The 27,345-nt window shown below is 45.5% G+C and overlaps 1 protein-coding gene across 2 annotated transcripts; it reads left to right on the top strand.

Moving 5' to 3' along the window:
* The first annotated feature begins 184 nt into the window (after positions 1-184).
* On the top strand, positions 185-22,698 carry S1PR3 (sphingosine-1-phosphate receptor 3). 2 transcript variants are annotated; one of them, XM_053287946.1, is made up of 3 exons: positions 212-267; positions 1,254-2,098; positions 17,755-22,698. In XM_053287946.1, exon 3 carries the CDS (start codon positions 17,909-17,911, stop codon positions 19,037-19,039), a length of 1,131 nt encoding a protein of 376 aa, XP_053143921.1. In that variant the 5' UTR covers positions 212-267; positions 1,254-2,098; positions 17,755-17,908; the 3' UTR covers positions 19,040-22,698. The 2 variants fall into 2 exon arrangements, with proteins under 2 accessions (XP_053143922.1, XP_053143921.1); XM_053287947.1 differs by lacking the exon at positions 1,254-2,098 and having other exon boundaries at positions 185-267.
* The last annotated feature ends 4,647 nt before the right edge of the window (positions 22,699-27,345 follow it).

Here is a 27,345-nt window from a genome sequence, read left to right as displayed (position 1 = left end):
ATTGCCCCCTGCCCAGCCCCAAGGCTCCTCAGCCACTTGCCCTGTTCGCCGTCTCTCCAGCTTCTTCTCCTGGCCGGCAATGGAGCAGCAGACAGGCTGCAAAGAGCTCCTTTTCTCCCGCCTCTCAGCTGATCGGTGGGTGGGCGGGGCTTCCACGGAGGTCTGGTGTAGGCCTCTGTGAAGCCTGAACTCCAGTAGGGCCCAAGCCAGCCAGGAAGGAGGAGGCAGCCAGAGTGTTCTCTGCAGCAGAAGACCCCCTGCTGCCAGGTAGAGTGTGAACTCCTTTTTGTGGTTACCTTCCCCACACACCCCCACACCCGGATATATAGGGATCTGCTTGCCATAGGGCTTTGATATGGGGGGGAGGGACTGAGAAGTCTCTGAATATTTATTTTTAAACGGCTTGGAAAATTTGCTGGCTTAAAAAAAACTATCTAAAAAGTCCTATAAGTGGCTTGTTTCATGGCAGAAAATTACAAAAACTTCTGGAAGAAACAGTATTATATTTATTTTATTCATTCATTTATAAATGCACTTATGTTCAAGTTGTTTTGCAACCCAGAAGGTCTGAGTGAGAACTGTGAAGCATGTCTTCTGCTTTTATTTTATTTTATTTTTCTTGTGTGTGAACTGCTCCCCAATAACTTGCAGGGACTTCAGGGTAAATCTGGCCAACATGTGAATGCAGCACCTCTATTCCAGAGGAGATGTGTGTTAAGGGCTTTAAAAGCCTCCTGTGAAAAACCTTCTGCAATCGAACTTGACTGAATTTGTTCAGAATTCTGAGAAAACAAACATAGGCTCACCCTGCATGGTTGAAAGTCTCCTTGGCTAATCTGCAGCAAGGGGCCCATTTTAATAATTAGTGTTTCTAGTGTGTTCTAGGCATTAAAAGTAGCACAAATATATAGTACTCAATGTATATCACTATATATTGTGACGTGTGCGTGTGTGTATTCAGTGAAATGTATTTCCAGGCAGCATACTTATTTTGGAATATCAGACTTAAATCCTTGGGGGCCTGGGGTGTGCGGAGGCCCTGGACTTTGAGTGGGGGGGCCCCATTTTAAAATCTTGTCTCTGGGCCCACTCCAACCTTGCTACGCCCCTGAGCAAAAGGGTACCCTGGAAAACTCCTTAGCCAACCTAGCCTTCCTATAGTTTTTGATAAGACTTCGAGTCGAGACTTGTCCTCACACATGATGCTGCAGAACACGTATAAGGCCCTCTTGCTATGATTTTTTTTTTTAAAGGTAAAACTGCTTTGTGAAGCTTTCGCTGAAAACTGGCAGAGGAAGAGGCAGCATCTTTGCAGCGCAAACCCTATCCTGGTATCCTCAAAGGCTTTAGTAGTACTGGAGATGCGTGCCATTGTCTTTAAGCTGGGTCTTTAATTGCAACCTTTGTTGTCTTGTCTGCTGGTTTTCTTTGAGGTTTGCGGTCGATTTATTGTACGTTCGTGTTTTACATTTGTAAGCCGCTTGGAGGCCCTCTCTCAAAAGAAAGCTGACTAGAAAGCTATAAATGGATGGATGGATTGAAATACAAGCAAGCATCCCTGTTCGCGGGCGAATAAGCCCTGCTGATCGCAAGTGCCCAGAGGACTGCAGCCTTCCCTGCAAGTGAAATCAAGCCGGGTGGCAAGGAGGCAAAACGGAGGGCTGCTGCCGGGGAGGGCTGAGATGTGACGTGTGGGCGGGGAGGTGTTGGAAGAGGAAAGGACTGCGGATCACAGGCGCCGGGATGCCGAAGGAGCCCAGCAAGGAGCGGGCAGGGACGGGGGTGGCGTGTGGGAACGAGGGTCTGTCCTGGGGGCGCTCTCGGAGGGGACGAGGAGGAGGAGCGCCGGGACGCGGAGGCGGCGGCAGGCAGGAACAGCAGCCGCCGGCTGCCTTGAAAGTTTGCTGAGCGTCCTCGGGACAGCAGCACTCTGGAGCTCTGGCAGGAGCCGCTGCCGACAGACGGGATCAATCGGAGTTGGGCTGCTGGCGGGAATTTGGAAGCCGGGAAGTGGCGAGAGTGGCCCTCGGCGGAGCGCAGCGCCTGATGCCCGAATAAAAAGCCAGGATGGGGCAAGGAGGAGCCGCCAGAGCCCGAGGTGAGCGGATCGGAGGTGTCTCGCGTGGGGTGGGGGGAGAGAGGCTGAAGCCCCTTCTTGGCCGCGGCTGGAGGCGAGACTAACGACACGAGACGCTGCTGCGGTGGCGTTTGCATGGCGGCAGCCCCTGACCCTAATTAAGACAAACCGCTGGAGATCAGGAGGGTGTTTTGTCGGGGAAGGAGGGACAGGGGGGTCTTGATTGCAACAAGAGGCCTAGGAGGAGGAGAGTCACTCTCTTCTCCCTGCGATGCCAAAATGACCCCCGCTTCTCCGCCAGCCCCCAACTTGTTTCAGTCATTTTAGTACTCCCTTCCACTTCCATTGTAAAAGTTTGGAGCAGGAGCACCAGGAAGAACACGCGCCCTGCAGATCTCCCAAGTTTTCCGTTGCTTTGGACAAATCTGCTCGGAGACTTCGGAGGAGGTAGTGGTGCTGATGGTTGCTGATCTGGCGTGAGAACAGAAGCGAAAACGGGGTGGGTGATGAACAGGCGCCTTCCCACGCCAGCGGCCCCCGTTTCTTCCGCTTCTATCCTCTCCCTTTGGGGACTTGCCCTTCCGAGTTGGATCGCATCTATGCTTGTGGCCCGAACCACTTAAGCTGCAGTCCTAAACAGTGGGGCTGACCTTGGAATAAAGATAGGGTGCCCCGTGGGACTGGCTCCTCCAAGAAATGATTTCCAAGTGGAAGCTGAGTTTAAGATGTGATGCTAAAGAATTCCCTTTGAAAGGCTGGGATAGGACATGTTCCATTATACCAGTTATTGTGTGATGGGGCTTCAAATCACTTCCTGTGGCTGGTTTTGGGCTGTAGTGCTGAACCACAAAAAGAAGCAAAAGGTCCCCAAGAAAGAGTGATCATCAAAGCTGTGTGATTTATATACCAAGCTGTCCTCTACTGAATCAGACCCCTCGTCCACCTAAGTCAGTGTTGTCCACAGCAGCGGTCAGTGGCTCTTCTGAAGTATTCCTTGCCCGACTTGGAGATGCCAGGGACCTTCTGGATGCAACCTGTGTAGTTTACCATTGCCCTATAGCCCCTCCACAACAATACACATCGGAAGTTGCCTTATACTGAGTCAAACCATTAATCCATCTAATCAGTATTGTCTACACTGATCAGCTGTGACTCCCCAGGCTTTCAGAGTTTCCCAGCCCTACCTGGAAACTTATTTCCCGAATGTATTTCCCAGCGCTACCTGGAAATGCCAGAGATAAACCTAGGGCCTTCTGAAAGCCATGTGCTCAATCATTTGGCTGTGACTATAAAATAAAAGCCACAATAATGACTCTTTTTGGCTGTGACTATCCCTGCTAGTATTTACTCTGGTGTTTGGACTAGCAAGAGTTATTGCAATCCCCATAGAGTGTGGAAGTGCCTCCTGACACTGATGTTAGGTGATGGGGAGAATCGGACATGCATGTCAGAGGACGGGACCAGCACCATCTCCCCACGCCCTCCCTCACTGCCCAACCTGCAGCTTAAAACCCATCCCTGTGCTGATGGGGAAGGATGATACATCTGAACTGGCCCCCATCTACATGTGATTACGGATGTGAGCGTGCCTTCTGACACCCCTTTCCAGTTTTCATAATCATGTGGCAGGGCAGTTCATCTAAACCATGCCACTCACACACCGTTTAAAGACTACCTAACATTTAAATTATGTGTGGGGGCAGTTCATGATTGTAAAAACTGGGAAGTCCTACTGGGAAGGGGAGCAGGCCATGTGCATTCGTGTCACCAATTGTGTGTAGACAAGGGTCAGTTTGGATATATTGTTCAAACCAGCTGAAAGCCATTGTGCTTGTTACCAGAAGAATGACTACAAGGATGTGTGACTCTTGCATCTTCGTTTTGTACTTCCAGGTTACCATGTGAGCAGGCACCTCATGCATCTTCCCTATGGGAAGTTGCAGAAAGCCGTTAAAACCCATTCATGATTACTTCATCATCTTAAAAAATTGAGAAGTGGCTCTTGAATGAAGAAAATTTGGGGAAGGGGATAAAACTTTGGACCATGGGGGAAAGGCAAAAGTAATTTTGAGGGTTTGAAAGTAGTCTAGATTTCATAAACCGGGTGCTGTGGTTTCTGGAATCAGAAACATCCATTCTGATCCCTGAAAGTGCAATGTGTGAAAATAAAGGACACCCATAAAGTATTATAGCAGGTATAATGGAAAAAGAGGTGGGCCTTTAAAATAAGGGGTGTGTCTTCAAATACGTGCTATCATGTTCACATCTTGTTTTAGTTATAGGTTAAAATAATCAGTGCTAGAATAAAGGATCTGATAACCCAATTTGCTCCTTCACCTGTGTCCATTAATTTATTGCCCGTGCCACAAAACCTGGACAACACTGCACGTGACTGATCACACTCTGCATCCCAGTGGCATTGAATTGTGATATAGGAATTGCCTGATATGGTATAACCTTCTTAATCTTCTTAGCCTAGTTTACATTTATTACTTTCTTGAAGAGCTCCAGAAAATTAATGTTGATGTTGCTCAGAATGTTGATGTAGACTCATAATCTCTGTGTGTCCCATCTTCATCATACATGGGAACAAACTTAACAACTATTACTACTATGAATATTTATATACCGCTTTTCAACGAAAGTTCTCAAAGTGGTTTACATGGGAAAATAGTAATAACTAAAGATGACTTCGTGTCCCCAAAGGCTCACAATCTAAAAAGAAACATAAGGTAGACACCTTCAACAATCACTGGAGGGATGCTGTGCTGGGGCTGGAGAGGGAGACTTGCTCTTCCCCTGCTAAATATAAAAGAATTGCCACTGTAAAAGGTGCCTCTTTGCTCAGTTAGGCAAAAACATAGAGGTCATTCTCACGACCAGGTGGGCAGGCTGCGGGGAAGGCTGAAGAAGCCTGCTTTCCTCACACACGATCTCCGAGGGCCATCTGGGTGCATGGATTGCATGCCCAGACAGTCCGCCGCTGCCTCAGAGAACACGGAGGTGTGGGGGCCGGGATGCGTCATCCTGACCCCCAGGAATCCCATAAAGCACCATGCGAGTGTGTGGTGCATTATGGGGGTCCCCCCAGCGTTGGGTGGGTGCCCATAAGGGCTTCAGCACTGGCTGCAAGCAGCCGGCACTGGCACACAATCAGGGAAATGAGGTTAACAGAGCTGTGTGTGCTCCCAATTTTTGGTTGTGTAGAAGAAAGGTAAGAGAGAGAGCTGGGTAAACGTGATTGTGTGGAAGCAAGGTAGGAGGAAAACCTGGGTAGTTTTTCCTCCCACCTTGCTTCTGCACAATCACTTCTATCCAGGTTTTCCTCCTACCTTGCTGCCACACAACTGAAAACTGGGAGCACACACAGCTCCCAAACCCAGGTAGAACACAGTTTTTGATGGAATGACCTCATAGTTGTCTGCTGTGCTGACCATATTTATGTGGAAGTTGAAAACCTTTTTATTTCACAAAGCCTTTTTATTGTATGGTTTTAATCTGCGGAATGGGTTTCCTGTGTTTTATAATCTGCTGTTAAGAAAAATTATGCTGCCTTTTGTTTTTGTATTTGTAATGGCTGACATCCCATTAACGGTACCCGGGCACAGCATGCATAGCACCTCTGCAATATTTAGTGATCCAGAGTCCTGCTGTGTGTTCAGGGCAGTGATGGTTATGGGAGCTGTAGTCCCAGCAACAGATGAGGAGCCTGAGCTAGACATGCCTGATATCGGCATTTCAGTGTGGCACCCTTCTCACGTCTTCTTGTGGCACACTGTGTCTGGTATGACATGAGCTGTCCTGTTAGATTGTGTGTATTAGTAAAGGAGATTGAACTATTCCATCTTCTAGTTATCTTTATCTCTCTTGTTCAGCAAGCTGTTCAGCTCTCTATTGATAGTGAATGGGCAGACATTGCACTTATCTGCTTTAGCTGTCCATTTCTTGAAGGGAGAGCGCTATATGTTCCGGTGCGGGTTTAATCCTCCCATACTGACAGGCCATTTCCAATGTTTACATTTTGTGAATGCTTGTATTGCAGAGATAGCTTAAGAGCCATGCAAATGCTACTTAGTACACAGCTCTTTCACTGCTGAGTGAAACCCTCTCCATACATTATGTTCAACACTTGTACAATGAAGCCTTCTTCAGCTGTTAGTAAGCCAAGCAGCATTCATGCTTACAGCAACAAAAGCATGTAAGAAGAAGTCTTACCACAGTGCTGTCACTCACCCCTTCTCTCTAGCTGCTCCTGGTTGCAGCGGTGTTTGTGCGAAAAGGGATGTGCCCAAGGCTGCCGATCATGAGAATGGCGGACATTCTGGTTAGGGTGTGTCCTTTCCTCACAAACATTGCTGTAACCATGAACAACTAGAGAAAAGGAGTGAGTGACAGCACCAGGATAGGACTTTTTCACACAGCGCATAATTAATCTATGGAATTCCTTGCCATGGGATGTGGTGATGGCCACTAGTTTTGATGGCTTTAAAAGGGGCTTTGAGAAATTCATGGAGGGCAGGTCTATCAATGGCTACTAGTCTGGTGGCTGGCTGTGGGCCATCTCCAGCCTCAGAGGCATGATGCCTCTCAATACCAGTTGCAGGGGAGTAGCAGCAGGAGAGAGGGCAGGCACATACCTCTTGCTTGGTGGGCCACTGTGTGAAACAGGATGCTGGACTAGATGGTCCTTGTGTCTGATCCAGCAGGGCTGTTCTTATGCCCAGCAGGCCCTGGGAGCAGGATCCCTGGTTCCTTTTCAGTCCTGCTCCTGGGCAGCTGTATCAACTGGAGCTCCTGCTCCCATCCTGCACTGGGGCAGGACTTCCTACCCACTTTCAGCACTCTAAGTGTGAGTGCTGTTTTCCCTGTAAATGTCTGCATGGGGCTTGAGTGTACAATGTCCACAGGTTCAGATCTGTACATAGGTAGTTATTTACATTATGTCTTTTACAATGAACACAGGTACAGGCATTCACACAGACATCTAGACACTCCTACAACATACTAGGGCAGTTGGCACAATAATAATTAATTCGAGAGTGGTGTGTGCTCCTATTTGCCAATCATCTGTCAGTAAAAACCAAGATCAAAGGTGCTGTCCGTGTTCATGTGCTAAGCAGCAGCTGGGTTGGAGGGCTCCCTCCTCCAAGTTTGGTTTTCACTGACAGATGATCAGCAAAGAGGAGTGTGGACAGCTCCCAAATTAGGGTAGGAGGCTTCTTCTGCCCTAAGTATGATCGTGTGGACTGCCCTAATGTCTGAATAGGGCTTTAGATGTTTATGCAAACTAGAAACCAGCCCACTGACTATACAGTATTGAAACATACATATCATCCTGTATCATTACAAGATATTTGCTCTCATCATAAAGCATAGTTGCAGAGGCTGTTCTTATGTGCAGACAAGACCAGCCTAAGGCAGCCAAGCCTGGTCTTGGCTGCGCATGAGCAGCAGCGGGGAGGCAAGTGGCTGCCGGTGGCCTGCCTGTGGAGCCTGCCTCTAAAATGGGGTTAAGGGAGAAAGCGCCCCCTTAGCCCCATTTTTAAAATTGTCTGTCCTCACTGGCTGCTTGCAGCTGGTGCGGTAGCAGTGACGGGCACCTGCCCGTCTCTGTGAGGATACGCAAAATGCACTGCACACTCAGGCAGTGCATTATGGGATTTCCGAGGGCCAGGATGATGCATCCTAGCCCCCAAACCTCCACGCTGACAGAGGCAGCTGGTGACTGTCTGGGCATGCGATGTTGCGCTCAGCAAGTACTTGATGATCATCTGTGGGGAAGGTAAGTTCACATAGCCTTCCCCGCTGCCCACCCAGTGGCCCTCTCACGTAATCGTGAGAAAGAGCTCATAGAGTCCCACAGATTATGCAAAGCATTGATGGGGATTGTCCTCCTTCTTGATTCCCTGGAGGGTTTGAAGGATTTGAACAATGCAAGTTGTTGAAAAGAGCTCTGGAAGTTGAAAACCTTTCAACTTGTTCCAGAAGAGTTGGACGTGACATAGCCTACTTCACTGCCATAAATAACAGTATAATATTGCCTCACAGTTTCTTCATCAAGATTGTATGATAGCTACACTGGATCCATCAACCTTGAGCCCCTGGTGGCGCAGTGGTAAAACTGCCGCCCTGTAACCAGAAGGTTACAAGTTCGATCCTGACCAGGGGCTCAAGGTTGACTCAGCCTTCCATCCTTCTGAGGTCGGTAAAATGAGTACCCAGAATGTTGGGGGCAATATGCTAAATCATTGCAAACCGCTTAGAGAGCTTCGGCTATAAAGCGGTATATAAATGTAAGTGCTATTGCTATTGCTATTGCTACTAGATGTCTCATCGTCTGACCTGGGGCAATCCTGCAGCTGTTTGATAGCTCATCTCCTGTGGAACCACATGATTTGTGTGAGCATCATCATGGATTCCTATTGGCTAGAAGGCTTGTCCCTAGAAAGAGTAGCAAACTGTTTCCATGCTGTAGGTCCTACAGTTGGTTTTTTTGGCTTATTGTACAATACTACTGGACTCTCTAGAACCACCTTCAGGTGTGTAAAGGTCATTGTGTGGCTAACAAATAGGACTTAGATGCAGGGTGCCAAGTGCCAGGGGCCTTTGACAAATGGCCCTCCATGGGTACCTTCCTTCCTTGAGAGAAGAAATATTGTCCTACCTTGTGAGGAAAAATTCTCTTCAAATGTTAGTAGCCAGTGCCATCATATGTTTACACTTCAGAGTCTCTCTCTGTAATGTGATTCCACCCATGACATTCTTTTTCAACATAGTCCAATTCTTAAAAAGGTATAACATTGTGCCAATGCAAAAGTGTTTTCTGTCGTTAAAGAGAGCATGCAGTTTTTTGCAATCTCTCCTTCTCTTTACAGCCACCTATGTCTTCCAGAATTATGTCCCTGAGTATCCCCTCAGGGACACTTTTTTGGGAGACACATAGAGAAGGGAAGATTGCTAAAAAAAAAACACCATGCCCCCTTCACATGATGGAAAACTCTATTATGTCAGTGCAACGTCTGGATGATGGCCATGGTTTTTATAATCAGTTCTTTATGTCATAATTAAATGGCCTATATATTTATAAATGTCCTATATATGATATCATAAGAAAGGTATTCATGTGGACATCAATTCCTGAATTTCCCAAATTTCTGATTTATAAAGAAAGCTAGATTATTATAAAAGAATTTTAAAAAGATGAATGACTTCAGTCTATAAAATGAAAGTTTGCTTTCATTTTGACAGAGGTCTAGCTAAACAAGACCTCAAAACTGGTTATGGACCTCAAAACAGTTCTAGATTAAACCACTTAGAACTTTCTGATTAGAAAACAGAGTTGATTCTAAGGACCTTCAGTGTATTGTTCTGAAAAGATCTTTGAACCACAGTGAGGTCATTCACACAATCAAAAACTATGTTCTGCCTGGGTTTGGGGACTGTGTGTACTCCCAATTTTCAGTTGTATGGAAGCAAGATAGGAGGGAAACCTGGGTAGCTTTCCCTCCCACCTTGCTTCTGCACAATCACATCTACCCAGGTTTTCTCCTATCTTACTTTCACACAACCAAATTTTGGGAGCACACACAGCTCCCAAATCTGGGTAGAACACAGTTTTTGATGGTGTGAATGGTGGCTGACATCTAGACCAGCACTGTGCTGGTGCAACAGTGGCTAACATCCAGGCTAAGATTCTGCTGTCACACAAGCGAGGGGGAGGGCAATCTTGTTTCTTCTGAAACTCACTGTGCCTCCCAAAAAGATGTCCTTGAGCACTGCATGACCCTCAAGGACATATTTATGGGAAACACAATGAGCTTCAGACGGAAGCAGAGAGACTTAAAATTGCCCATCCCCCACTTAGGTGACAGTGAAGCCTAAGTTTGGACGTCAGCCAGTGAAAAGTCACTGCAACCATGAAAATCTTGAATGCTTTCATGGAAAGAAGCCTGAAGGTAATTAGAAGGAAACAGCAAAATATGGTTTCTGTTAATGTGGTTAAAACCATAATTGAAATCAGTTGATAATGTCTGGGAGATTTATGCACATGCTTTGCAAAAGAATTACAAAACCATTCTCCGTACAATCCAAGACAAATAATCATGTATTTACAACACTTTCACCCAGGAAACAGTATTCCACAAACCACGGTTGTTATCTAGATATTATTTGCAGCCATAAAGATGTAACAGAGTGGAAGTGCAGAACATACATTTATGTTGAAAGTTAAATCTGTTCTAGAAGTTTAGCACCATCATTAGACACTAGACAAATTATACACATTACTTCATCACACAAAAACTCTTAAATAAATAAAATGTGTATGACGTTTGCTTTATCTATATATATGTTAAAATCCTAGTTAGCCGGGACATTCCATGAGAAAAATCCAAAAATCATGATGCACAGCCCTAATGCAATGGTATTGTGCCACTTCTGTTGTGAACACAGAGGCAGTGGTGCCACTGGAGAGGACACCAGTTGCACTCCCAGCAGTACCATCATTTCTCCCTTTGTAGAGAATGGAAGAGACTCTGGGAACACAATGGGAGTCCTTTCCAGAGGCATGGCTGCTTCCATTTCCACAGCAGCAGCTCAACAATAGCCTCCCATTGCCCATAGGGGTATGTATCATATCAGTCAGTAGATACAACCCCAAAGGCCTAAAATCTCAAGCCAGCTTTTGAGTTCTCCTTGTGTGCTTTTCCTTGGTCTAAACATTATCATTTGTGGATTCAGCTTCTATTTATGACCACTCACACAAAGCAGGAGGAAAGTTGAAATATGTTCATCATGTCTTGCATTTGTTTAAGTTTCTCTGTTGCTATGTGGAGTACTGTAGAATCAGAAGGATGTTAGGTTGGCTTCTGCTGTGTTTAAAGGAAGATGGTCCAACTTCTAAGTGAAATTGTCATTTTGCATAGCACTGGGGAATGTTCTTTCTGCCATGAGGCTGCACAGTTAGTATTTTGTAGCTAGATATTTATTAATCTATTTATTTTACTTAGCATATGTGTATGCTGTAAATATTTATATATAGCATATTTATGTTTATAACATATATAAATATATAGTTTATAATCTAAACACTCTCTCTCTCTCTCTCTCTCTCTCTATCTATCTATATATATATATATATATAGAGAGAGAGAGAGAGAGAGAGAGAGAGAGAGAGATCATTAGATTATTTGGTAATTAATTTCACCCTGCTTCCAAGAAGCTCCAGGTGGTACATGTAACCCAACCACCCCCGCTGCCGCTCTGCCCACACAGATTTTATTCCTCACAACAGTCCCTCAGTGGGACTGGAATATTAACACTCCATGAGTTTAGGGTAGAAAAGAGATTTCATAGAATAATAGAATTCCATAGAGTCATATCATTTTAGGGTTGGAAGGGGCCCTGGAGGTCTTCTAGTCCAGCCCTCTGTCTGGCACAGGAAACTGCTACAGCATCCTTGACGGATGCCTGTCCAGCCTCTGCTTGAAAGCCTTCAGAGATGGAGAGCCCAGCTCTGCATGAGGGCAAAATGTTCTATTGCTGAACAGCTCTTGCAGTGAGGAAATTCTCCCGAATGTCTCGCCTAAATCTGCTTCCTTGAACATGAGTTGCACTGTTCTAAAGCCAACACACTGTCCCCTACAACATTCTGGCCTACCATTCAGAGGTGCTCTTACCCCTGGATTTTGGGGCCAAAGTCCAGGGCCTCCACACCCCTTGGAAGCCCCAAAATCCTCTTTAGTCTGTCCTGGGTGGTGTGGTCACCGTGCTGCGCTGCTGGCCCATGATACACCACGTGGCCAAGTGTGGTTGTGACCTGCGCTGGGCGGTTTAGAGATTGTGGGGAAATAAATATGTGGGATGGGAATATGCTAAGTTGCATGTTTAAATGTTTCTGCTAATGCATATTTTCATAAATATGCCTGTGTCATGGTGTGTGTGTGTGTGTGTGTGTGTGTGTGTGTGTGTGTAGGGGGATGATGTTTAACTTGCAGCAGAGGGTGGGGGGGCCTCCAAAGGTTTTTCGGTCCAGGTTCCAAAATTACCTAGGTACATCTCTGCTACCATTGCTTAACCAGCCTTGACTCACTGCACCAGGTTGTTTTTCAGAGAACAAACAATTAAGATAGCTGTTATCCTTCCCAAGAAAATAATGGTTGACATGCAGACTAATGAAGTACTGGCACTTTGCGGGAAGCACTGGTACTGCTGCACTGTGGATTAATGCAGTTCTACTCTTTGCACAGGGGAGGCAATTTTTGCCAATCTCCCCTTCTCCAGGAAGTGCTTTGAGCAACCTGGAAGTAGTTCCCTGGTGGCCATACAACCCTCAGGGACCTACTTCTGGGTTGCATAGAGCACTTTCGGGGGAGATAAACTAAAATACACACACACACACACACACACACACACACACACCCATGAGCACATCCACTGCATTACTCTAGAATGTAAAAGCAGCACCAATGCAGCACCAGTGCTTCTCACTAAGAGGCGAGTCTTACAATGAGTGAGACTCACTGGGAACAAGTTTGTGGGGAAAGCGGGCTTAGCCAGCTCTCCCTGTAGACGAGCAGGTAGGAAGCCCTGGGCGGCCAGATCAGCTGCCCACACAACTGCCAGCTCCGTTATGGAGCCGGTGGGCGCTGCAGGGGTCAGGGGCCCCACAGCCCCCGGAAGTTCCAGGATGCCCTGTGCAAGCGCATGGGGTATCCTGGAGAGACCCCCCAAGCCCAGAAGGCTGCTTGCAGCCTCCTGGCCAGGGATCTCCTCATGTGTTACCTCAGCACAGAGCCATGCCATGGCAACACACGACCAAAAAACCTGGGTTAGCGGAGCACTCGCTCTGCTAACCTGGGCTGAGGGGAGGGGGAATTCGCAGGGTTTGCTGCTTGGAGCCACGCAGCTCCCGTTGCAGCACACAGCCGCCAAAAAGCGGGCTAGGCTCCCTTAGCCCATTTTTTTGGCAGTCGTGAGAATCACCTCAAAGTGTGGATCTTTTGTTAGTCTGCCTGTCAGCCCATTGTCCCCTTCACAGAAGTATTATTTTTGCACATGTATGTAGTATGTTTTATATTACATTGGATTTAAAGAGGATCTCTGCCATCCAATATTTATGCAGAGTGCCTAGTGATAAGTTTTGATGCTTGCTTTTATGCTGTTAAGTGATTTCATGTTCTGATGGGAGTATCTATTTTTATATACAGAAACTGTTTCACAGTTTTCTGTCCCACTTTCCCAGCAGTCCCTATACTAGAGGTTCCCATTAACTATGACACTCGTTAACTATGACATAGTTTTCAGTGGGTTCATTCAACAGCACTAGTATCAACTCATAGAAAGCCACAACCACAGCAGTCGTCATGAGGGTCTTTCCCACAGCATTGGCATTCTGGGGAAGGGATGCTGATTCAGTGGTGAAGTGTGTGAATGCTTTTAAATATTACAGGAACACCATAGGATGAACCCACAGAAAATGGCATTCCGCTGTGCTCCAGTCATGTTAAGGAGCAGAATCCTAAATGGAGCTTTGCAGCTTGGAGCAGGCTTAATTCTGAACACCCTGTCACAAAGGGGCAGGAAGCAGGTTTAACCTTCCTCCCAAGGATAACTCTTTGCTTTCTTCTATGTAAGTGAATAGCTCCCTTTCATTTATATGGGGAAAGTTCAATGATACACTTGAAGACAACATAGTTCATGCAAAAGCATTGGCTAAGAGAATGAGGACAATTACTCCAAGTAGTCTCACTGAAATTAAAAGAACAAGTTAGGCAATGCCTGACTCAGGGCTGCACAGCTCTTGTTGGACTAAAACTCCCATCATCTCCAGCCACGGTGGCCAACAGTCAAGAATGATGGGAGTTGTAGTCCAACAAAAGCTGGAGGGTTGAAGTTGTGCAACCTTGGAGTTGTCCTTTTAATTTCAATGGGACATTGAAATTTGCCCTCATCATGTCAGTTATTGTGACTACCAACACCAGGGAAGGGGAAGCAATGCCCTCCTGAAGGCAGGTCCAAGATTATAGGAAGAATGGGCAATACGTTTCTGATACTTCCACTTCAAATCAGAAACCAGATTTGGGAGAGGAGCCAGACTAACAGAAGTTCTCATGGTGTTCAAGCTCTCCCCATTCAGAAATGTTCCTGCCATTCCACACCCTTCTTGTGATTTCTCTCCCTCAATGGGTTAGGGTGGGGAAATCTCTCCAGTGCATAGGTTACACAAGAAGCTATTTTATAGCAAATTAGCCACTTGGTCCATCTAGCTTAGTATTCTGATAGTGGTAGAAACCAGTGGTAGATAGTCCAGGTAGAAACCTGGACTGGAGATGCCGGGGATTGAACCTGGGACCTTCTGCATACAGAGAAAATGCTCTACCATTGAGTTACACCCCCACAACACCACACTAGGGTCATGTAGTTTTCTTTCTGCAGGCATCAGAATAAGGTGGGGATTGTGGGTGATCATTCATTGTTAACACTCAGGTAGAGTTACTGGCACATTTTGCCATGACAGGTCATCTTTTGACATTACGAAGCTTCTTCAAAATGATTGGCAGCTTGTGCTCAGTCTCTGCCTCCACTTCCTGTCTATATATTTTGATATGTACTAAGTGGTGGAGTGTTCAAATCAAAAAGCACAGGGAGCCAACACTCTTGTTAGACATTAGAAGACTGTAAGTGGTTCCCATACATATATCCTAGGTGGCTGACATGGAGGTGCAAAATCCTCGCCCTGCTAGAGTTCCTAGCCTCAGAAAGAGTGTCAGGCTCCGCTTGGGGGATATACAGTTGTAAATAATTCCATTCTCCAAGTTATCCAAATTTTCTATTTATTCCTATATATTATGGGCACAGTTCAGCCAGTGTTTAGATCCATTGACTACAATAGGAGAAATTTAAGCACATGCTTATTATTTCATTGAAATCAAAAGAACCTGACAGTGCTTAACTTTGGCTAGGATGTGCCCTATGCAGTCTCTTATATATCAAGTAACTTGTTAATGCTTTTAAGTCTCTTTCTATTCTTCTCCCATTAAAAATAAATAGTTCTAAAATGGATTTTGAATACTATCTTATTGCTGTATTTTATATGGGGCTCTCCAAGTGCTACTGCTTTTCTAAAGACAAGAAGAGGATTGGCAAAGGAACATGCAGGAGGATATGGTGGTAGTGGAGGTGGTGGAGGAGGATGAGGCAGTGGTGGAACATGCAGGAGGATATGGTGGTAGTGGAGGTGGTGGAGGAGGACGAGGCAGTGCTGGAACATGCAGGAGAAGGTGGTGGTGGTGAGGTGGTGGTGGAGGAGGACGAGGCAGTGGTGGAACATGCAGGAGAATGTGGTGGTGGTGGAGGGGGAGGAGGAGGAGGAAAATGCAGGAGGATGTAGTGGTGGTGGAGGAGGAGGAGGAGGAGAATGCAGAAGGATTCGGTGGTGGTGGTGGTGGTGGATGAGGCAGTGTTGGAACATGCAGGAAAAGGTGGTGGAGGAGGAGGAGGAGGAAGAGGAACAACATGCGAGTATTAGGTGGTGGTGGATGAGGTAGTGGTGGAACATGCAGGAGGAGGAGGTGGCGGAGGAGGAGGAAGAGGAACAACATGCAGGAGGATGAGGTGGTGGTGGAGGATGAGGCAGTGGTGGAAGATGCAGGAGGATGAGGTGGTGGAGGAGGAACAACATTCAGGAGGATTAGGTGGTGGTAGTTGTGGATGAGGCAGCAGTGGAACATGCAGGAGGAGGAGGATGCAGAGGAACATGCAGTAGTTAAATAATGCATTGGTGTACTGTCTTTTGTTCATTATAGAGTTCAGGGAAACATACATGAGATTCTCAGGCAGTCTCCCATCTAGGCATTGGCCAGGCTTAACCTGCTTAACTTCAGCAAGGTGGTTCTGTCATGTGCCTTAGACCATATGGTTTTTCTGCCTAGTAGCCACCTAAGGCAGTTCACAACAACATTAAAATACAGTAAGCACAACACAGTCAAATTAATTAAACTGTATACAAAAATATGTAAACATTCTCAACAGCAAAAAAGGATTACACAAGATCAAACCTGAGAACTCCACAATACTCCCTGCACCAGAACATAGACCCTACAAAAGAGACCTTCACAATTTTCCTGAAAGCAGAGATGGAGGAGGTCAGCAAGTACACAGAGGGGGCGGGGTTCTAAAACCTGGGCATGACCACAGAGAAGGCTCTGTCCCAAGTACCCACCAGCCTCACCTCAGATGGAAATGGAACCCAGGACATGACAATGTTAAGGCAGGGGTAAATGTGATTACTGAAGCAGATGGGGAGAATAGGGCTGCTGTTTTTAATGGCAGTCCTGTGTCTTTTACCATCTCTAGACCTGCCCAATAGATCTCCCAGACATAGATCTTCCACTCAGGGACTTTTCTGTGGAAGAGAACAGAGCCACCGGTCTCTAAGGTATACTTGGCTGAAACATAGGAGATGGTCTTCTTGGTTGCTGTGCCATGATTATAAAATGTGCTTCTGAGGAACACTCACCTCACTTGGCCCCTTCCTTACTGACCTTCCACTGCCAAATGAATATCTCTCTTTTCAAGTAGGCATTTTAACTTCTAGTGCTTTTATCTCCTGGAGCATTTCCAGACGGGGCATTTAGCTTGCCTCTCCTCTGGGATAGAGGATATGCATTCACATATCGGCCAGATTTACCCTGAAATCTCTGCGAGCTATTGAGGAGCTCTTCACACACAATCCGGGTTAGGGATGTGTGAACCAGCTTGAGGTCGAGCTGGTTTGCCTTCAAACCAGGCTTGTTTGATGGCTCACCCTCAAGTCGAATAGAAGCCCAGTTCAGTCCGGCTTTACCTCGATCTGAACCCCTCGGGCCAGCTTGGAGGTTCTAATTAAAACAACAACAACTTGGATCTGGTCTGGCAGCCTCCAAGAAGGGGGGTGCTGCCGCAGGGGGTCTCCAATGGTTCCCACTCCTCCCCAGACTCCCCCAGTTTTTTTAGTGCTAGTTTGGCCCATTAACAGACCTTTTCAGCCCTCTCCCTGCTCGCGGTGGCCATTTTGAAGGCCACTGCATGTGCACACTGGCCATTTGCATGCCCAGCCTCAAGCTGAACTGGGGCTCAGCTCGACGTGCACAGAACTCAACCGGACCAAGTTTGGTTTGAGTCCAGTTCAGTTCGAACCGAATCAGGCTTCCCAGTTCCATGCACACCCCTAACCCAAGTTTTTCATTAGGCTTTGGAACATAGCCCAATTTATGTCCAGGATTAAAAAAAAAATCCACTTTTTGCTGCAGTTTTTTGGGCCCATTCGAACTCACAGTAAAGCCTCGCAGTAAACCTGTAAAGTAAAGCCTGCTCTCTGAAAATGCTCCTGGTGATCTTTTAAAATGGTTTTATTGGCAGCATCTGTTCTCCAGCTTTTGTCTGTGATTATAATATTGTGCATTGTTTTAATATTTTATAGGGTTGTTGTTTTTTGTGAGCTGTCTTCGCATTTTGTATACTTTGCTAAAACAAGGACATGAATAAATAATCAAGGAGACCATTATTACTATCCCATACTGTTTGTTTGTATGTTGTGTCTTGCAAAACGTGACTTATGTTGTTTTAAATATGTTTGACAAGCAGTCAGGGAATTTCATTCTACTGAGCAACATTGTCTTTTTGTTACTGTTTTAAAGGTCCTGGTGTCAAAGGATGCTGACCTGCAACCAATACAGAAGAAGCTGGAGACAGCCTTAAAAGAATATTCTGAAGGGCGTGACTTGGGCTCCTCCTTGTGGAAAACCATTGGAATGACACATTCTTAATTTAAAAAGCAGATCAGTCCAAACCATGAGTGTGGCTAGCACACCACACACTGCTCCCTTTCTGCAACAAGGAATGGACCCTACAATTGCCTTACATTACAATTATACTGGAAAGCTCATCCGGTTAAACCAAACAAAGGGCATATGCCCCGCTACCATCGCATTTCTAATTATCTGTAGTTTCATCATCCTGGAGAACCTGATGGTATTGATTGCCATCTGGAAGAACAACAGATTTCACAATCGCATGTACTTTTTTATCGGCAACCTAGCCCTCTGTGACCTCTTGGCTGGGATAGTTTACAAAGTAAACATCTTGATGTCGGGAGAAAAAACCATGACCCTGTCATACAAAGTCTGGTTTGTACGGGAAGGCAGCATGTTTGTGGCTTTGGGTGCCTCCACATTCAGCTTATTAGCGATTGCTATTGAGAGACACTTGACTATGATCAAAATGAGGCCATATGACGCCAATAAAAAGTACAGGGTCTTCCTCCTCATTGGAACATGCTGGCTTATCTCAATTTCCTTAGGTGCCTTGCCGATCCTTGGCTGGAACTGTATCGGTAACTTACCAGACTGCTCCACAGTTTTGCCCCTCTATTCCAAGAAGTATGTGGCCTTCTGTATTATCATCTTCATTGCCATTCTGGTGGCCATTGTCATCCTCTATGCTCGCATTTACATCCTGGTGAAGTCCAGTAGCCGCAACGTCACGAATCATAGCAATTCGGAGAGGTCCATGGCATTGCTTAGGACAGTTGTGATTGTGGTTGGGGTTTTCATTGCCTGTTGGTCTCCCTTGTTTATTCTGCTGTTGATTGATGTGGCCTGCAAAGTGAAGGAGTGTTTCATTTTGTACAAAGAGAACTGGTTCATTGCCTTGGCAGTCCTCAATTCAGCCATGAACCCCATCATCTACACTCTAGCAAGCAAAGAAATGCGTCGGGCTTTCTTCCACCTTGTTTGTGGCTGCCTGGTGAAGGCCAAAGCCACAATGGCTTTGCCCATCCAGCCCTCCCTGGATCAGAGTCGAAGCAAGTCCAGCAGCAGCAATGCACAGAAACCAAAGGAGGCATACCCTGAGGTGAAAGTTCCTTCGTCTGCAGTCAATGCCAATGAATCTTCATTTCATAATGGAAACTTCTGCAAGTGAAGTCTGCTAACTCTGCAAGCCACAAATTCTTCTGTGGCTTTTCAGAAGTCGCTTTGGTGGGGTTTCGTGCACTTAAATCACAGGGGGAAACACTAAGCATTTGGTTCATTTCAAGTGCCTGTTTTTAGCACAAACCATTTTGGACGGTTTTTTAGTTCCATGAGAGAGTTGGCTCAGGAAAGCTCTTTCAATGTCTGTGTAAGGAAAAATGGCACATTTGACATGGATTTTCTTGATGCAGTTTGATGGAATAGAGCGACAATGCCGAAACACATTATGGCAGGTTATTTTACATCATGAAATCCTATCTTCACCCACCAGTATCTTGCAAGGCTCGCAACTCTTGAGGTCCTGTGTGAGGTTTTCCCCCCATCTCCCTCCAGCCTTCTTCTCAACCACCTCCTCCATTCCTCAGACTACCTCCCTGACTACTATGCAGACACCCTCTCTCGTCTATAAACTCTGTTGAGACTTCTTTCCTACTCAAGCTGACCTTTCATTCCCTTCACAGCAGCTGGACTGTTTAGCTGACCCGTCCCACAACAGTTAGAATATTTGTAAACCCCTTTTTGTCATCATGGTTGCTCTGGCAGTGTGCTAGAAGGAGCTCAGAGGCAGATCAGTCATCCAGTCTTAAGCAGCCTGTATGTTTTGTATGTATGTATGTATGTATGTCAGCTGCCCACATGAAATATTATTGTTCACCAGGCACTGCAGATGCTCAACGAAATGGTGTATCTCTGCACTCCTGTTCAAAGTTAAGAGGGAGATTATTTCTAATCTTTCAGTGTGCATTATCCACAAACCCACCCACCCCTTGTGTATCTCTTTATTTTGTTAATGGATTCACACTGCAGGATTTATTCCCAGATTCTGAGATTTGCCGAGCAACCAATTAGCATTTAGTAGGATGGAACATTCTGGTTGCCATGCCAGTGTGGTGGCATCTTTCACAATGGCAAGAGTTTACACTATCTTATGCTATAACCACATTACTCTGTGAAATATAGGAGATTTAAAAGGTACCATAAGCAGTTAAGCTTCAGATACTTCTAAGACATATGGAACTGTACTTCATGGAAGATGTGTTGGAGAGAAGACATTCGCTGTTGCACCAACCCAGTATTCTGCCTTGCAATCATCAATGCAAACTTCCTGTAAAAGTAGTGAAACATGGCAGTTATGAGTAGAAGCAATTTCCATTTTATTCTTTGATGTTTTGATTTTAAAGTGATAATTGTTTACTGTCATGGAATCTCTTTTTTATTATTTAATATAGTTTAGTGTTCAGCTGAAATATGTGATGTGGAATTACAATATCATGTGTATGCTTTTTTTCTAATCAATGGGCCTATATTTTATTATGCTCTTTAAAAGTTATTTAAAAATGGATCCGACCTGTGTTACTGAAGGGCCATCCATGAGCAAGGGAAAAGAACGACATGATGGCATTGTCTGCCCAAAAATATAGCATAGGGAAAGTCAGATGGCGAGAAAAGAAGTGGTTCGCAAGCTAATGAAGCCTTACAAATTCACAAATCCCATTGAATGTTAAAGCTCCTTGAAACTGCACCAACTCAGATTGCAATGTTGTAAACCACTGGTAGATATTTTCTGTTCACTCAGTTGTAAGATTGACATCCTTCTTATCGTGACTATCTGTTCACTAATTTGTTCCTGCCCTACATGGTTTGTGTTGGGAGGAAGTGGGGGAGGGGGAAAATGGGGTCCACATACACTGGCTGGCATAGAGAGCAAAGATATGCTGGTGTAGCAAAAGAACAGCCTAACTATTTCCCAGCTAACTGCACTGGTATAGCAGGGAATGGCCCATTTTTGACACAACGCACAGTCCCGGAGTAATAAAGGCTAGGGTTGCCATATTCTGGCTTTCCGAATCTGGGTGCCTAATCTGCATATTATGTAAATTGGCCTGAAAATAATTTTTGAGCAGAATAGTGACTGCACATTTTGCTTTATAACTTCACTTCTACAAGGGCTAGAGCTCAGCTTTTAAAAAAGAAAGAAAGCTGGAATCTAAGTGGGCTAAGCAATCTGGGTGAGATGCTTAAAATCTGGGTGAAACCTGGAATTTCGGGGGGCATGGCAACTCTATAAAGGCTCCATGTGGCACTGCAGTGAAGCCCCAAGACAAGCCCCCAACGTTTTTAAAACCGGCAGCTATGGAAGCAGCGTTACCCTGTTTATCCCAATTGTCACAAATGGAAATAAATGCTGTAACTCTGCTCCTGCAGTCACCAAATTCTTTAAAAGTTGGGGCTTATCTTTCAGCTGCACAGCGACTTACAATTCCATTAGACTGTGCATCATGGCAACTGGGGAGCCTACCTTTGGAAACAACATCAGCATAATAGAAGAAGGAACCAAATGGGATGCATGACAACATCATGTATATAATTAGCTGATCAGACATTTTCCATGCAGCCTACTGTTTGTCTTACAACAGCAGCAGTTCAACATTCATTGACTGAACCACCCCCCTCAGCTGCTGAAAACTTCATAAGCAACGTTTGACCTTGCAGCTGCTCTGTCTGGGGACTGCAGATGGGCGATAACCACTTTCTACATTTCTTATACTTAAATGGAGTTCTCTTTGAGATAGTGAAAGGTGTGAAAAGGAATGACTTGTGCAATGTCTTGCCAGAATTATTTGAAGAATTCTTTACTAGAGTGACAGATGGTGACAAAGGGAGTCTACAAAAGCTTTGTATACAAGGAGCACCCTTGTCAGACAGTGAGGTCTTTCACACAACCTCATTGGGGAGGGCAGGTGGACGTGGGGAAGACAAGAACTTGCCTGCCTTCCCTGGCAGATGAGTGGGCACCGGCTTCCTCTCCACTACACCACACACACACCCAAGTTGTGGCAAAGAGAAATGCTAGGAGCAGAAAGACTCCCCCCTCCTGCATCCCAGAATGCCCTGGGGCACAAGTGCGGTGGCCAGTCAACCACCAGCCAAGGTTAAGCAAACCACAGGTTCCATTAACCTCGGCTAAACACGGGGTTTAAAAGTGAGGCTTGGTGTGGGGGCAGTGCTGGGAGCGACCGCTCTCACAGTGCTTCATACACGCAGCCTAACCCAGGCTGGGCTGCCCTAGTCTAGGTTAGGCTGCGTGTGTGAATATCTTTAGTGTCTCATTCAAAAGGATTGAAAATCCATGTCTAGAGGCAAGATCCGGAGCACATGTAAGTGGAACGGAATCCCCTTAAAATCAATAGGACTGACTAGCACTCAGTGCTACAATCAGGGTCGCTTGCATGTAGCTAGAGTCCTCATGTTGTGCTTTCCCTGTCGAATGCCTATGGCAGAAATGCTCGTTAAAAGAACAGTTTGCCTATTCTTTTTAATTCTACATTCAACAATCTTGGAAACAAGTCAATACATGGACTTTTCCCATCTCTGTGCACAGATGATGCTGAAACTGTGAAAAGATACCGGACAGTATAAAGTGATGAACTGCTACGAAATAAAAATTGCTTAAATCCATGAACACGCTAGTTGAACAAAAAGTATCATTTTAAGGGTGCTCAGATTGTAGATATGAACTGAGTTGTGGATGTATATTGCTAGGTACTCTTGAAGTGTTCCATTATGTTGTTATACATTAAACGTACCGTGTTGTATTGCATGACTTACCGCCTGAGAGTTAAAGAGTGATTGTTTGGCCGTGTTTTCTGATTTGCTTGGGATTTGTCTTTAGTGTGTAACTGTTCTCAACAATTTGCTGTGCTTTGCAAAGAAGCTCTTGATGGCTGCCATACTGAGCAAGGATGCTCAGTATGGTGAGAGAGCAGCCTAACAGAACTTCCCAGCTAACTGCACTGGTATACAAGGGAAAGGTCAAGTTTTGGCACCCTTTCCTTCCTAGGAAGCCCTCTGTGGCACCCATACATATGTACCCAAGGGCGGCACAACCCTCAGGGACATATTTTTAGGTCTCACAGAGGGCTTCCTGGGGAATAATGTGTCAGAATAAAATGTCAGAAATTGCCACTGCACCACTGCAACTAGATAGGAAGCTGCACCAGTGCTTCTTTGCTCTGAACATCAGCCAGTATGAGGGCATACTAATCATACTAATCATTGCACGAACACAACATTACAGACTACCAATGCAATACAGTGATCCACACAGGACATGACGTTCAATCCTATACATGTTTAAACAAGCTAAGTTCCAGTGATTTAATGGACTTATTCCCAAACAAGAGTGCATTGGGTTGTTGTTTTAAACATTTAACTGCATTTAAACTCCATTGAACTCAATGAGACTTTGGTCTCCTTGCCTTTTCCTTAGATGTCCCCCATGATTATCCCTTGGCAGACCAATGATCCAGGAGAAATCTGGCAGGAAGAAATCTTGTATACAGAAATGCCACAAACTGGATTGACTCGACTGTTTTCAGAATCCTTTGAAATTGTTGATAAGAACATAGTAGCATCGTTTTTAATGAAGTGGTCTGTTCCAGATGGGAAAGGGTGTGTCTGTCCAACTACACAGACTGGGATCTGATCCACACCAATGCACATCTAACCACACCAACTACAATGTGCCTCATTCTGGGCATGCCTGGTGTGCATTACAGACAGTGATCATTATGCCCGTGTGGCAAGCTTTGTCTGAAGTTTTACAGGAGTGAGATCAACATGCTTTTTTCTCCCTGGCAACATAGTTCTTCTATGGGTATTGGCTGATAAGATGAGGGAAATTACTCAAATTAGACCTGTTGAAATTAAAAGACATGACCTAACTTGTCCTTTTAATTTTAATGAGGCTACTCTGAGTAAATTGCTCATCCTGTCACGCATTATTTCCTAAGGCTTCCATTGTGAGGACTAAAAAACACAGAAGCACAGGAGACAGGCTTCTCTTCTAAATCTGGAATGGAAAGCAAACCTGCCAGAGCCAAGACTATCAGCATATCTTTAAATATGAGCAAGAAGGCCAAGTGGACTAGCCCTCTATCCAAAGCCAGGTCCTTCTACCCATCAGTCTATACTGCTAGTAGTAGCACTACTACTACTAGTAGTAGCTCTACTATTACTATTAGCAGTAGTCCCCCTTGGCCACCATTCTTGGAGGCAGAGATTAAAGATTTGATTGCTCAACATAGGCCTGGCAAAGCTGCTGGAATTGACTGTATTCCCCCAGAGTTGATTAAAAATAATATTGATCGGTGGACCTATTTTAGCCACTCTGTTTACTGTGATAGATAGGACAGGGCACATCCCTCAGGACTGGGGGCTGGCAGTTATCGTGCCTATTTTTTAAAGAAGGTCAAAGAGGTGATCCATCCAATTATAGGCCCATTAGTCTCCTTAGTGTTATTAGTAAGCTCTATATAAGACATCTCTATTGAAAGCTAAGGGACTGGATGGACAGGGAATCAATCTTGGAAGAGGAACAGGCTGGGTTTAGGGCAGGCAGATCTACCATGGATAATATGTTTAATTCTGCAACACCTCTGTGAGAAGTATCCTAATTCGCTTTATGCTGCTTTCATAGATCTAAGATTTGCCTTCAATTCCATCTCACAGTCTAGATTGTGGGAGAAATTAAGAGCTTCTTCGATCGATCGCCACCTCTTGGCTTTGGTCTCTGCAGTACCAAGAACTCAGCCTTGAAGGTGCACTGCTTTCCCTGGGGCCATTTGTCCTCTGCAGTCCCCACTCAGAAAGGGATGCACCAGGGTTGTATACTGGCTCCACTTCGTTTTAATTTTTATATTAATGATTTGGTTACTCACTTGGCAGATTTGAATTTTCACCCTCCGAAGTTAGCAGAGAAACACATTAACTCATTGCTGTATGCTGATCCTAGATGCTGATCCTGGCAAGATCATCTGTGGGCTTCAGACATGCCCTGGGGGTATTGGCCTCCTACTGTAAAGAAAATAGTTTTGAAATTAATTATGCTAAAACAAAGATTATGGCCCTCGGTAAAAAACCTAAACATCATAATTGGAAAATTGATGACCACCCTATTCAGCAAATTTCTACCTTCAACTATTTGGGTGTCCTCTTCCATGCCTCGGGCTCTAGGAAGCCACATGCTCCCTATGTGTCCCCGAATGCTCAAACGAGTGCACTTGCTATGCTCGGGTTTTTCTGGAATAAGGGGGGGCGTTTTACACCCTCTGCCATTAAACCTTTTCTTGCCAAATCTCTTGCTCAGCTTACATATGGTGCACAGCTAGGGCCCTTATCTAGCTTTCAGCAGGTGGAGAGAATTCAATCTAAATTTCTTAGAGCTGTACTTTCGACCCCCCGTTGTGTCTCTAATGCCAGATTGAGACTGGAGATGGGTCTAGTCAAGGTGGAAGCTAGATATTGGATACTTATGATTTTTTACTGGATTAAGATCCATCATTCCCATGGTAGTTTAGTATCTTTTACATTACAAAATCCATTTCATGCCCCCTGGGAATGTAGAATACTTACTAAATTGGCAGCATTGGGGTTGCTTCTGCTTACCCTGCTTAAAATGGAAGTACAACAAGCCTGTGCCTTGGTGAAACAGAAAAGACACGGAGCGGCAGGAAGATTTATCTAAGTCTCCGGGTTTTTATTGTAATGATACCACAAGGTACCTTGTTGCTCCTTTATCTTATCTGCAACAATTAGACATCCCCAAATATAGGTTGGCTTTCACACAGGCCAGATGTAGATGCCTTCCCTCTGCTGTTCTGGAAGGTCGATACAGTGGGACTCCTTATGCGGAGCGTCTATGACCTTGTGGTGATGGGGAAGTTGAATCAATCGAACATGTTTTGCTTCATTGCTCCTTTTATAGGGACTTAGGTCTAGAATTAATATCTCCACTGCTGGCTCATTTCCCAGGAAATTCGCCTAGTCAACAAGTGGCTTTCCTGCTTGAGGACAGTATTCCTGCCATCACTCAGAAAGTGGCTGGCTTTTGTGCGGCAGCTCGAAGATTGCATCAGTTTTTAATTAATAATTCTAGTGCTACCCTATAACCTTTTAGTTATAATATTGTTGGTGGGTTAGACTGTTGACTTATCTTTTTAATCGTTATTTATATTTTTATTTTCATTGTATTTTTTCTCCTTGTGCTGGTCATAGACCATAATAAACTTTGAACTGAAGCAGTAGTAGTAGTACCACTACTACAACAACAACAAATATTTATATACTGCTCTTATATGCCTCACAGTGTGCTGCAAGTGATGGCTGTATTGCAGAAATGGGTGCAGAGCAAACACCCCTGAATTACGCCTGCAAGGATAGGCAGCACACAAATAAAACCTCAGAGTCAACAGGCTGGTTCATCCCTGCCCATCTTTAAATGCAGTGATCTGTCAGACTCCAAGGAAATATCATTGGGGTGCCATAAACACACCACCCAACATCATGTGGTTTTCTAGATGGCAGCAAAACACATTAGGGCAGAGGTTCCCAACCTGTGGTCCTCCAGATGTTGTGGAACTAAAACTCCCATCATAACCATCTACAGTTTATTGTGGCTGGGGACAGTGTTCCCTGTAACAGAGATGCCCAGATGTTGTTAACAACTCCCATAATCCAATGGCCAAAGGCCACGCAGCTAGGGATTATGGGAGTGGTAATCAACAACATCTGGGAATCCCTGTTACAAGGAACACTGGCTGGGGATGATGGGAGTTGTTCAGCAACATCTGGAGAACCACAAGTTGGGAAGTCTTGCACTAGAGCTGTCATTAAACAGGGTCAGAGGAGTGCCCAGCCAGGGTCAGAGAACTGTGCATGCTCCTAATTGGTGGCCATGTGCTTGCAAAGATCAAGGTAGAAGGAGGGGAGAGTGACCAGCTGGGAATTGGGCAGAATGGACACAGTCAACCCACGTCCTATCCCCAGCATTTTATCTATGGTTGACAAAAAGCTGTCCTACCCATTTCCCACACAATCATTGAGGCTCTACACACGATCCGTATGTAGACCTAGCCAGGCTCTGTGGGCAGAGCAGGCTTAGCCTGCTCTCCCTGCAGACGAGCAGGGAGCTCACCCTGGGCAGCCGGATCAGCTGCCCACACAATTACCGGCTTTGTGACCAGTAGGGGTGGCAGGGATTGGGGGACCAGTAGGGGTGGCAGGGATTGGGGGCCGCCTGGCCCCCAGAAATCCCAGGATTGCGCGGGTGTGTGGGGCTTTCTGGGGAGGATCCTCAAGGGTGGGAGGCTTGTTGGAGACTCCTGGTCAGCGGTCTCCTCATGAGTCACTGTGGAGCCGTGCCATGGTGCCTCACGATCTCCATAATGGGGTTAGTGGGGCACTCGCTCCGCTAAC

Source organism: Hemicordylus capensis, chromosome 2 (assembly GCF_027244095.1).
Source record: "Hemicordylus capensis ecotype Gifberg chromosome 2, rHemCap1.1.pri, whole genome shotgun sequence".
In the NCBI taxonomy this organism is placed as follows: domain Eukaryota; kingdom Metazoa; phylum Chordata; class Lepidosauria; order Squamata; family Cordylidae; genus Hemicordylus; species Hemicordylus capensis.
Note: the sequence above shows the minus strand (reverse complement) of the source record. Positions and strands in the feature narration are given on the sequence as shown.